Below are 13296 nucleotides of genomic sequence, written 5' to 3' on the forward strand. Positions count from 1 at the left end.
CGCCCTGCGTTCACCCAGCCACGCCTGCGTTTTTCCTGGCACGCCTGCGTTTTTCCGAACACTCCCTAAAAACGGTCAGTTGACACCCAGAAACGTCCTCTTCCTGTCACTCACTCTGCGGCCAGCAGTGCGACTGAAAAGCTTCGCTAGACCCTGTGTAAAACTACATCGTTCGTTGTAATAGTAAGTTGCGCGTGCGCATTGTGCCGCATACGCATGCGCAGAAGTGCAGTTTTTTTGCCTGATCGCTGCGCAGCGAACGAATGCAGCTAGCGATCAACTCGGAATGACCACCATGAATCAGCTACCAAAGAGCAGATCCGTCACCTCTACAGCTGAACTACAACTCCCATGATGCACTAGAAATCAGTGATTGGCCTATGGCCACCTAGGAATTATTTGAAGGCCATCATCAGCTAAGGAAGTGCAGTTTGCTACCTGTGCAATAGTTTATAGAGACTTTGGACCAGATGTAATTGCATGCGAGTTGCCGGCAGCGACTAGTTAACGGTGACGAATCGCTAGAATTAAGGCAGCAATTTTTTATAAGGTAAAACTAGAATGATTTTGTCTTCCACTTTACAAACCATACACTGTAAGCTTGCGAGCAGGGCCCTCATACATATTTGTCTGTCTTGTTTTATTTCTGTTCTCTTTCTATTTTGTTCCCAATTGTAAAGCGCAATGGAATACGCTGGCGCTATATAAGTAACTAGTGTTCCTGCTGGGTTGTTTCTCCGGAGTGCCACACACTGACAGATTTAAAAATAGCACAAAGCCTCCTCCCCTTATGGCGGCGCCCCGCTGAATCAGCCTGCCTTCTGCCATCCCCACCCGCAGGCCGTAGTGTCCTGCGGGTGGGAAAAGTTGCAGTATGCGGCTGAAAAGTTCCCATCATTTCTACAACCTGCCCCAAGCATCTGCATTAGTGAATTGTGCACTACTCAATAGTAAATGATATTTATTTTACGCTTTATGTCTGCACTGGGGAACTGTTCACCGGCTGACGGTGGTCATTCCGAGTTGTTCGCTAGCTGCTTTCGTTTGCTGCGCAGCGATCAGGCAAAAAATCTGCACTTCTGCGCATGTGGCACAATGCGCACGCGCTTCGTACTATTACAACGAACGATGTAGTTTCACACAGGGTTTAGCGAAGCTTTTCAGTCGCACTGCTGGCCGCAGAGTGATTGACATGAAGAGGGCGTTTCTGGGTGTCAACTGGCCGTTTTCAGGGAGTGTTCGGAAAAACGCAGGCATGCCAGGAAAAACGCAGGCGTGGCTGGGCGAACGCAGGGCGTGTTCGTGACGTCAAAACAGGAACTGAATGGTCTGCAGTGATCGCAAGCGCTGAGTAGGTCTGAAGCTACTCTGAAACTGCACAAAATTATTTTGTAGCCGCTCTGCGATCCTTTCGTTCGCACTTCTGCTAAGCTAAAATACACTCCCAGTGGGAGGCGGCATAGCGTTTGCACGGCTGCTAAAAACTGCTAGCGAGCGAACAACTTGGAATGACCCCGATGTGCGTCTACAGCCGCAGGGAGTGCAGGTCATTGTGTGATACTTACTGATTGTAGAGATCAAGTCTTGAAACCTTTCCTTAGGAAAGAGTGGGTTCTCCAGACCTCGGAAATATAGCTTCAATACACCAGCCACGGAATTAATATCTCGCTCACAGTGGTCCTCTACCAGGGGGTCTTCTCCTGGGGAGATAACATTGAGACATGGGACGCATTTATTTCACATACTCAACAAGCTTTAAAGGAAAAAATTGACAATGCTTATTTATTCATACTATTCACAGCACGAGCGTGCCAGATTAAATAGGGCGTCATTACGGGTCTCACCCAGCAGGTGGCAGTAGTAATACAGCAATGTCTCCTGCAACTGATCTCTCAGCTGAGTTACATAATCAGACAGTAGTATAAATCAGAGGGTAATACATATATATATATTTTATATACATATATATATATATATATATATAGGCTGCCTGACGCCCATACAGTCAGCCAGTGACCGCCACCTCTCCTCCCCACATTCACCACCTTTTGCGCCTGCCTCTAAATCCTCTAGGAGGCGCTGCCCCTAATCTATAAAAGGAATATGTAGTCACTGCCCCAGCAGAGCTAGCAATCTAATTTTCCTGCCACAGCCACACTAGGAACATTTTGGCCAGTAGCCAATGACCAACCCCCCAAGGAAGTCCCAAAGGAACACGGAATACATGCATTTAGCACTGTGGTTGGATTTAAACCTGGGGTCCCATGGCTACAAGCAGCAATGCTAGCCACTGTGACTCCATGCCCACCCAATGTGTGTATTTTGGATTTAGTTCTCTCTGACTTACAGCCTGATTCAGAGACGATTACAAATGAATTCGCAGCTGCGATCCCGTAACTCAGCGGCTGTACGAAAATGTGGCAGCCGCCGGATTTGCTGCTTGTGTGTGAAGACGCAATCATTGGACGTACATCGGTTGATAAACAAAATTTTGACTAACCCTAAGCCCAATGGCGTTACTACCATAGGTGCAGCTGCCACGGGGCCCACAGCTGCGGGGAAGGGGGGGCTTCTTCTCTGTCTGTCCCGAATTTCTATGTGAGTTATTTTCGCCGGTACATGGGGTCGTTACATATGTGTCTATAGGTCCCACAAAATGACTAAAACGCCCCTGCCTATGATCGTGCAGCACAGCTGTTGGAAGTAAGACGCTGAAGCCGCTGGAACTGCGCAGTGGCAAATATTTGCTCCACATCATCGCGTCCATCTCTGCACCAGGCCCTTAGTTCTGTTGTATTACCAGGAGCTACTGGTTACTTTCTGGCGCCTGGCGTCTGCTCTTTATTATCACATGGGGTACAGTGCTCTTTTTCAGATGGCATATGGGGTCTTTACATCCCTACGGGGTCACTCACCTCTTTCAAATGAATTCTTGATGTCATTGACTTCAACATGGGATCCCGGAACCCGGAATATCCCTTGTTGCTGGAGACCTGCACCCAGAGCACAGAATATGTCGGTGAAGGGACAGAGCGAGACATTGCTGCTGGCTATATAATGGTAATCGATGTTTCTCTAACGTCCTAAGTGGATGCTGGGACTCCGTAAGGACCATGGGGATTAGCGGCTCCGCAGGAGACTGGGCACAACTAAAGAAAGCTTTAGGACTACCTGGTGTGCACTGGCTCCTCCCACTAAGACCCTCCTCCAGACCTCAGTTAGATTCTTGTGCCCGGCTGAGCTGGATGCACACTAGGGGCTCTCCTGAGCACCTAGAAAGAAAGTATATTTAGGTTTTTTATTTTCAGTGAGATCTGCTGGCAACAGACTCACTGCAGCGAGGGACTAAGGGGAGAAGAAGCGAACCTACCTAACAGGTGGTAGTTTGGGCTTCTTAGGCTACTGGACACCATTAGCTCCAGAGGGATCGACCGCAGGACCCGACCTTGGTGTTCGTTCCCGGAGCCGCGCCGCCGTCCCCCTTACAGAGCCAGAAGCACGAAGAGGTCCGGAAAATCGGCGGCAGAAGACTTCGGTCTTCAACAAGGTAGCGCACAGTACTGCAGCTGTGCGCCATTGCTCCTCATGTACACCTCACACTTCGGTCACTGATGGGTGCAGGGTGCTGGGGGGGGGGGGGGCGCTCTGAGGGCAATAAATAACACCTTGGCTGGCAAATATACATCATATATAGTCCTAGAGGCTATATAGATGTAAAATTACCCCTGCCAGTATTACAGAAAAAGCGGGAGAAAGTCCGCCGAAAAGGGGGCGGGGCTTCTCCCTCAGCACACTGGCGCCATTTTCTCTTCACAGTGCAGCTGGAAGACAGCTCCCCAGGCTCTCCCCTGTAGTTTTCAGGCTCAAAGGGTTAAAAAGAGAGGGGGGGCACTTAATTTAGGCGCAATATATGTATACAAGCAGCTATTTGGGGAAAAATCACTCAGTTTCAGGACGGGATGTACTAAAGCAAAAATGCGGTAAAACCCCCGAAAATGGGGGTTTTACCGCATTTTCATATTTACTAACACCCTACCGCCGCGTTTTCGGCGTCCAGGGTATCGCCATCTCTGGATGGCGATACCCTATAGAAGCCTATGTGCTTCTTTCGCCGACCGCCGCAACCCGCCGACACCGTCGACACCGCCGCAGACGCCGACCCCCTTCCCCCCCAGCTTACCTTCCCCCCCAGCTTACCTGACCCGGAAGGTAATCTCCTCCTCCCCCTAGCAACGCAGCCGGACGTCCTTCCGGCTGCAGGGGGGAGGAGGAGGCGCCGGGGGTAGCCTGCTGCTGCTACCCGGCATCAAGGCAGTGTGGGGACCCCATGGAGGTGACGGAGACCCCCCGCAGACCACCTAACAGGTATCGCGGGGGCCTCCGTCACCGCATCGCGATGTTGATCGCATATGTTAGTACATACGCGATCAACATCGCTGCGGTAACCGGCGAGGTGCGGCGATGTATGTTAATACATCCCGCCCATAGTGTTAATCCCTGCATTATATAGCGCTCTGGTGTGTGCTGGCATACTTTCTCTCGGTCTCCCCAAAGGACTTTGTGGGGTCTTGTCCTCAGTCAGAGCATTCCCTGTGTGTGTGCGGTGTGTCGGTACGGCTGTGTCGACATGTTGGATGAGGAAGGTTACGTGGAGGCGGAGCAGAGGCCGATAAATGGGATGTCGCCCCCTGTGGGGCCGACACCAGAGTGGATGGATAGGTGGAAGGTATTAACCGACAGTGTCAACTCCTTACATAAAAGGCTGGATGACGTAACAGCTGTGGGACAGCCGGCTTCTCAGCCCGCGCCTGCCCAGGCGTCTCAAAGGCCATCAGGGGCTTAAACAACGCCCGTTACCTCAGATGGCAGACACAGATGTCGACACGGAGTCTGACTCCAGTGTCGACGAGGTTGAGACATATACACAATCCACTAGGAACATCCGTTACATGATCTCGGCAATGAAAAATGTGTTACGCATTTTCTGACATGAACCCAAGTACCACATAAAAGGGGTTTTATTTTTGGGGAGAAAAAGCAGCCAGTGTTTTGTTCCCCCATCAGATGAATGAATGAAGTGTGTAAAGAAGCGTGGTTTCCCCCGATAAGAAACTGGTAATTTCTAAAAACTTACTGATGGCGTACCCTTTCCCGCCAGAGGATAGGTCACGTTGGGAGATATCCCTTAGGGTGGATAAGGCGCTCACACGTTTGTCAAAAGGTGGCACTGCCGTTTTAGGATACGGCCACCTTGAAGAAACCTGCTGATAAAAAGCAGGAGGCGATCCTGAAGTCTGTATTTACACACTCAGGTTATATACTGAAACCTGCAATTGCCTCAGCATAAATAGTGCTGCTGCAGCGTGGTCTGATACCCTGTCAGATAATATTAATACGCTAAGACAGGGATAATATTTTGCTAACATTGAGCATATTTAAGACGTTGTCTTATATATAAAGGATGCACAGAGGGATATTTGCCGGCTGGCATCCAGAATTAATGCAATGTCCATTCTGCCAGGAGGGTATTAGAAACCCGGCAGTGGACAGGTGATGCTGCATTTAAAAGGCACATGGAGATTCTGCCTTATAAGGGTGAGGAATTGTTTGGGGATGGTCTCTGGGACCTCGTATCCACAGCAACAGCTGGGAAGAAATTTTTTTACCTCAGGTTTCCTCACAAAAGCCTAAGAAAGCACCGTATTTTCAGGTACATTCCTTTCGGCTTCAGAAAAGCAAGCGGGTCAAAGGCGCTTCCTTTCTGCACAGAGACAAGGGAAGAAGGAAAAAGCTGCACCAGTCAGCCAGTTCCCAGGATCAAATCTTCCCTCGCTTCCTCTGAGTCCACCGCATGACGCTGGGGCTCCACAGGTGGAGACAGGTTTGGTGGGGGCGCGTCTCGGGAACTGCAGGGACCAGTGGGCTTGCCCACAGGTGGATCCCTAGGTTCCGCAAGTAGTATCACAGGGATACAGGCTGGAGTTCGAGACGACTCCCCCTCGCCGTTGCCTCACATCAGCCTTGCCTGCTGCCCTCGGAGATACCGAAACCAGATGGTTCGGTGAGACCCATTCTAAAATTGAAATCCTTGAACACTTATATACGAAGGTTCAAGTTCAAAATGGAATCGCTCAGGGCGATTATTGCAAGCCTGGGAAATTTCAGGGTATCACTGGACATCAAGGATACTTACCTGCATGTCCCTATTTACCCTCTTCACCAGGTGTACCTCAAAATTGTGGTACAGGATTGTCATTACCAATTCCAGACGTTGCCGTTGGTCTGTCCCCGGCACCGAGGGTATTTACCAAGGTAATGGCCGAAGTACTTATCCCGTACTTGGACGAGCTCCTTATAAAGGCGAGGTCCAGGGAGCAGTTGTTCGTCGGAGTAGCACTATCTCGGGAAGTGCTACAACAGCACGGCTGGATTCTGAATATTCCAAAGTCGCAGCTGTTTCCTACGACGCGTCTACTGTTCCTGGGTATGGTTCTGGACACAGAACAGGATAAAAAGGGTTTCTCCCGGAGGAGAAGTCCAAGGAGTTGGCGTCTCTAGACGGAGACCTCCTAATACAAATACAGGTATCGGTGCATCAATGCACGCGAGCCTTGGGAAAGATGGTAGCTTCTTACGAAGAATTTCCATTCGCCAAGTCCCATGCAAGGATCTTCCAGTGGGATCTGTTGGACAAGTGGTCCGGGTCGCATCCTCAGATGCATCGGCAGATAACCCTGTCTCCAAGGGCCAGGGTGTCGCTGTGGTGGTGACTGCAGAGTGCTCATCTTCTAGGGGGCCGCAGATTCGGCATACAGGACTGGGTCCTTGTGACCACGGATGCCAGCCTTCAAGGCTGGGGGGCAGTCACATAGGGAAGAAACTTCCAAGGCCTATGGAAAAGTGAGGAGACTTCCCTACACATAAATGTTCTGGAACTATGGGCCATTTACAATGCCCTAAGTCAGGCTAGACCCTGCTTCAACACCGGCCGGTGCTGATCCAGTCAGACAACATCACGGCGGTCGGTCATGTAAACCGACAGGGCGGCACAAGAAGCAGGATGGCGATGGCAGAAGCCACAAGGATTCTCCGATGGGCGGAAAATCATGTGTTAGCACTGTCAGCAGTGTTCATTCCCGGAGTGGACAACTGAGAAGCAGACTTTCTCAGCAGACACGACCTCCACCCGGGAGAGTGGTGACTTCATCCAGAAGTCTTCCAAATGATTGTACACCGTGGGGAAAGGCCACAGGTGGACAGGATGGCGTCCCGCCTCAACAAAAAGCTACAAAGATATTGCGCCAGGTCAAGGGACCCTCAGGCGATAGCTGTGGACGCTCGGGTAACACCGTGGGTGTACCAGTCAGTGTATGTGTTCCCTTCTCTGCCTCTCATACCCAGGGTAATGAGAATAATAAGAAGGAGAGGAGTAAGAACTATGGAGGTCATTCCGAGTTGTTCGCTCGGTAAAAATCTTCGCATCACAGCGATTTTCCGCTTAATGCGCATGCGCAATGTCCGCACTGCGACTGCGCCAAGTAAATTTGCTATGCAGTTAGGTTTTTTACTCACGGCTTTTTCATCGTTCTGGCGATCGTAATGTGATTGACAGGAAATGGGTGTTACTGGGCGGAAACAGGCCGTTTTATGGGCGTGTGGGAAAAAACGCTACCGTTTCCGGAAAAAACGCAGGAGTGGCCGGAGAAACGGGGGAGTGTCTGGGCGAACGCTGGGTGTGTTTGTGACGTCAAACCAGAGACGACAAGCACTGAACTGATCGCAGATGCCGAGTAACTCTGGAGCTACTCAGAAACTGCTACGAGGTGTGTAATCGCAATATTGCGAATACATCGTTCGCATTTTTAAGATGCTAAGATTCACTCCCAGTAGGCGGCGGCTTAGCATGAGCAAATCTGCTAAAATCCGCTTGCGAGCGAACAACTCGGAATGAGGGCCCATACTCATTGTTCCGGGTGGCCAAGAAGAGCTTGGTACCCAGAACTCCAAGAAATGATCTCAGAGGACCCATGGCCTCTGCCGCTCAGACAGGACCTGCTGCAGCAGGGGGCCTGTCTGTTCCAAGACGTACCGCGGCTGCGTTTGACGGCATGGCGGTTGAACGCCGGATCCTGAAGGAAAAGGGCATTCCAGAGGAAGTTATCCCTACGCTATTTAAAGCTAGGAAAGAAGTGAACGCAAACCATTATCACCGCATATGGCGGAAATATATTGCGTGCTGTGAGGCCAGGAAGGCCCCAAAGGAGGAATTTCAGCTAGGTCGATTTCTGCACTTCCTACAAGTCAGAGGTGACTATGGGCCTAAAATTGGGTTCCATTAAGGTCCAGATTTCGGTTCTATCGATTTTCTTCCAAAATAGAACTGGCTTCACTGCCTGAAGTTCGGACTTTTGTTAAGGGAGTGCTGCATAGTCAGCCCCCGTTTGTGCCTCCAGTGGCACCGTGGGATCTCAACGTAGTGTTGGATTTCCTGAAGTCGCATTGAGTTGAGCCACTTAAATACGTGGAGCTACAATACTTCACGTGGAAAGTGGTCATGCTGTGGGCCTTGGCGTCGGCCAGGCGTGTATCAGAATTGGCGGCTTTGTCAAAAGCTCTTATCTGTATTTTATATGGATAAGGCGGAATTGAGGACTCGTTCCCAATTCCTTCCTAAGGTGGTAGCAGTTTTTCATGTGAACCAACCTATTGTGGTGCCTGCGGCTACTTGGGACTTGGAGGATTCCAAGTTTCTGGACGTAGTCAGGGCCCTGAAAAGTATATGTTTCCAGGACGGCTGGAGTCAGGAAAACTGACTCGCTGTTTATCCTACATGCACCCAACAAGCTGGGTGCTCCTGCTTCTAAGCAGACTATTGCTTGCTGGATCTGTAGCACGATTCAACTTGCACATTCTGCGGCTGGACTGCCGCACCCTAAATCTGTGAAAGCCCATTCCACAAGGAAGGTGGGCTCTTCTTGGGCGGCTGCCCGAGGGGTCTCGGCTTTACAAATTTGCCGAGCTGTTACTTGGTCGGGTTCAAACACTCTTGCAAGAGTCTACAAGTTTGATACCCTGGCTGAGGAGGACCTAGAGTTTGCTCATTCGGTGCTGCAGAGTCATCCGCACTCTCCCACCCGTTTGGGAGCTTTGGTATAATCCCCATGGTCCTTACGGAGTCCCCAGCATCCACTTAGGACGTTAGAGAAAATAAGATTTTACTCACCGGTAAATCTATTTCTCGTAGTCCGTAGTGGATGCTGGGCGCCCATCCCAAGTGCGGATTGTCTGCAATACTTGTATATAGTTATTGCCTAACTAAAGGGTTATTGTTGAGCCATCTGTTGAGAGGCTCAGTTGTTATTATACTGTTAACTGGGTATAGTATCACGAGTTATACGGTGTGATTGGTGTGGCTGGTATGAATTTTACCCGGGATTCAAAATCCTTCCTTATTGTCAGCTCTTCCGGGCACAGTATCCTAACTGAGGTCTGGAGGAGGGTCTTAGTGGGAGGAGCCAGTGCACACCAGGTAGTCCTAAAGCTTTCTTTAGTTGTGCCCAGTCTCCTGCGGAGCCGCTAATCCCCATGGTCCTTACGGAGTCCCCAGCATCCACTACGGACTACGAGAAATAGATTTACCGGTGAGTAAAATCTTATTTTTTATGTGTTTGATGAGTTTTGAGGGAACAATAATAAAACTGTACTGCTTGTGTACGTCGTGATAATGTTTCAGCGATGGAGCGGCTGCTAGTTTCTCAGAGACGTGGTTTAGTGAATATAAACAAGAGAAATGTATAGACGGGGCCACCCCTGATGAAGTCCATGATGGATGAAACGCGTCTGAATGTCAGACTCAGACATGACTCCAGCTTATAACATACATGATATAAATCACGAGACACTGACACATTTGGGATATTGCTCACCATATAAATTGATGTACCGGATGCAGCTCTCAACCACCAAGGGGATGGCCTGACCGGAATCCTGAAAAAAGAGGACAATTAAATCTATATGTACCCCTATTATCTTTCCAAGTGCAGCAACCCCCCCCCCCCCCCCCGAGAACCAGTCACTGCTCGAGGTTTCGTGTTCGCACTATACTGGCCCCTCCCACTTGTGGGTCATTAATCAGTAATGTGTTCTGCAATGGAGTACTATTTGTAACTGAGAGGTCTAAGTACTAAACCTGGAGACGAGATAAAGAAGTGATAAAGCGGTGATAAGTACAAGGTGATACTGTACCAGCCAATCAGCTCCTGACTGCCAATTTACATATTGGAGCTGATTGGCTGGTGTGTTTATCACCTTGCACTTATCACAGCTTTATCACTTCTCCAGGCTTAATACATCTGCCCCTGAGAGGTCTATATACTAGTGGATGGAGATAAAGTCCCAGCCAATCAGCTCATAACTGTCAATTTTCAAACCCAGCCTGTGACATGGCAGTTAGGAACTGATTGGCTGGTACTTTATCTCCCACCACTTTATCTCTCTCCAAGGCTTAGTAAATAGACCTGTGACTCACTGAGGGGAGATTATACCTGTCTAAGGGGGGTAGGGATGGAAGGGGGGAGAGGGGGGGGGATTACTTATGTAAAGTAAAATGTATAGGGCACAACAAAGTCACTTTAGTGTACTTTCCAGGAGAAGTATTGTGTTAGATTCTATAATCTGTAGTAATCTGGGCACACCACTAGGTAGGACCATTGACAGGGTATGCTGGTACTTGTAGTCTCACACAGTTGGAGACTCACTGGTTATCTAGGTCTGGCCACGCATCACACGACACTTCTTGCGTCACTTTGGTTTTGGCCAATGAAACACAAGCATATATCAGTCGGACCGCAGCGTGTGTGGCCAGACCTTGGCTTTATGGAGAAATGCTTTAGTACCTGGATTCTGCTCCGAGTATTTCTTCGTCCTCTGATGAGAGTAACAAACACAAACACACAGCAGCAACACCAGCGGCAGCAGCGACAGTCGCAGAGAGACATAGAAAGGAGAAGCGAGAGTCAGCAGAGAGATCCGAGCAACAGAAAAACAGGACACAGAGGCGGTTTCCCATCACTTGAGCCGCACAGACCGTTCACCCCGCACCGGTATCAGGTACTGCACCGTATGCACTTAGGACACGGATACCCAGTGCAATCATATAATGCTGGATGCCCCAAAATTGCTGCAAACTGTGTCTAGGTGGAAGTTATCGTTAACTTGCAAATTGAGGTTGCTCACCCAATGCTGCCATATACCAATGAAAGTCAATCACATATCAAAACACGGATTTGGCTCTGGTGTGTGAGCAGTGCAAAAACATGGAAGGCTCGCTCAGCAAATGTACTAGTATATTACAGGGCGTACGTTGTATTTGGGAGTAGAGGCTGAACTGTACATGTCCGAGCTTGAGCGTATTGCGTATATAGACACCGTACTGACCTGGGTGACTTATATTGGGCCACCCCCTTTGCACGTCTGTTATTTCAGCTTGTTTCTGTGCTATATCAGCAGTGCATAATTTGGGAGACAAAATGAAAGCAAACTGACAACCAGAAACAGATGCCTACAAAGCTGGGGGCACACGGCGTCCCCAGAAGGCACCAGGACATCAATGTATTTTTACCACCATGACATGCTGCCACACAGCGTCACAGGGGAGACACGGCGTCCTCCTCCAGCTGCGACGGGTGGGAGGGCCCCACAACCGCCAGAATCTAGGTCATTATACTCTGCCCCCCTCAGTCTCACTGTCAGAAACCGCTGCTGTCTGCTGCACGTTTCACTAGCCCGTCATAGCGCTAAGGAGTGGGTCTAGCCTCCATGACCAGATGTGGAGGTGATCCCAGCGCCCAATATTCCTCAGAAGATTCGATATATACTAAATATAGTTTTGCAAATGCCACCCATAAATATTTCATGAGTCACTCTTTAAATATTAACTTGCAGACATTTCCTTTCCCTAGACGATTCCTCCCCCCCTAACATGCCTCCGCAGTCGGGGAATCTGAGACCTGTAGGGAATTCTAAACGTGTATTGAAAGCTCTTAAATCCCCCCACAAGTGCAAAATTCCAATCTAGGACTTTTATTCAAACTGGTGCACACAAAAAAAATGGTGCTGTAACGCATAGTAACGAAACAGACCTGTTCTTTCTACACTAAACGGTGTTGCTATGGTTACAGCACACTATTCTCTGTGCTTAGTAAATTGACCTCATGATTTGAGTTGTATCTTGGATCCCTGAGTGTTCATTATCGAGTCCTGTTTTTGTGTTAGCTGGAAAAAAACAAAAACAAAATGGCTGCTCCAGAAGAATTAAGGAGAGGGGACCAGAAACCGGCAGAGCGATGTCAGAATTAGGGGAGCACAGGAGAAGCGCAGAGGCTGAGGTCGGAGTACAGAGAGGGGGGTGACGAGGAGACCGTGCTGAGAGAGTCACGGCCAGCGCAGCAGACTCAGTCCCCACACAACAACCACCAGTACCTTGATAAACAGCTCCATATCCCCATTAAAGAGCAAATGGTTATACAGGGAGCGAGGTCTGGGCTTCTTCATTTTCTGGGGCTTAGGGGGAAGAATCGGGGGCCTGGGGAAATGGAACAAGTCTTCATAATAATACTGTGGTAAAATGTGCAGAGACATGGCTTCAACAAAATGGCAGACAGGGCTTCAACAAAATGGGAGGCACTGCTCTAACAAAATGCTGAGGGACTGAATAGGGCAATTATTAGTTCATTATGACCAGTGCTGGGCAGAAAACAAAATAAATAACAAGCATAAAATAATTTAGACCAGCTACAAGAGGCAAACATCTGCTTTCCCCATTTATACTGTATTTGACGCATCCCTGTTCCGCAAGGTGCCGGTCTGTAAGGCACCTACGCTATAAAATGAATAAAGAGGCCTATAGTGGTAATTACGGTAAGTGGTCATTATTCTGGCCCCATATCTATGTGTGTACAAGCAATGACAAGCAATCCTGAACTACCGCTGATTTAGTTCTATCAGATAATTATCAGGCGTAACTAATAATTCAATCTGCTATTGTCCCATAGGTGTGGGGTCACTGGCCGGCTGCACTCTCTCAGCCCCTGTGGGCGAGACCTGAGTGAACCGATCTTTCCAATATGGCCGCCACATCAGAGCTAGGTACGGCTGCCCAGTGCTCTGGCTAAGAGACAGAAGTGGCCCCAAGCATGGGTAGTCTGGAGGGCCTATTCATTATCCTTTATGGGCCCATTACACATGCGGAATGTAAGGGGCCTATTCATTAGTAGGGGCCAGATGGAGCCTCCTTGT

General features: G+C 49.3%; 1 protein-coding gene across 2 annotated transcripts in view; it reads right to left on the bottom strand.

The window, feature by feature from the left end:
• Positions 1-13296, bottom strand: part of SRGAP3 (SLIT-ROBO Rho GTPase activating protein 3) — a 181179-nt gene that overhangs the window by 43349 nt on the left and 124534 nt on the right. Inside the window, exons 12-15 of one of the 2 annotated variants that reach the window (XM_063941265.1) lie at positions 12481-12583; positions 9927-9987; positions 2916-2993; positions 1566-1700 (exon numbers count right to left, since the gene is read on the bottom strand). In XM_063941265.1, coding sequence (XP_063797335.1) covers positions 1566-1700; positions 2916-2993; positions 9927-9987; positions 12481-12583 — 377 coding nt within the window. Of the gene's footprint in view, positions 1-1565; positions 1701-2915; positions 2994-9926; positions 9988-10895; positions 10927-12480; positions 12584-13296 lie in introns of both variants that reach the window. The other variant, XM_063941266.1, reaches the window with a different exon arrangement.

The sequence above is a fragment of the Pseudophryne corroboree genome, chromosome 9 (assembly GCF_028390025.1).
Source record: "Pseudophryne corroboree isolate aPseCor3 chromosome 9, aPseCor3.hap2, whole genome shotgun sequence".
Lineage (NCBI taxonomy): Eukaryota > Metazoa > Chordata > Amphibia > Anura > Myobatrachidae > Pseudophryne > Pseudophryne corroboree.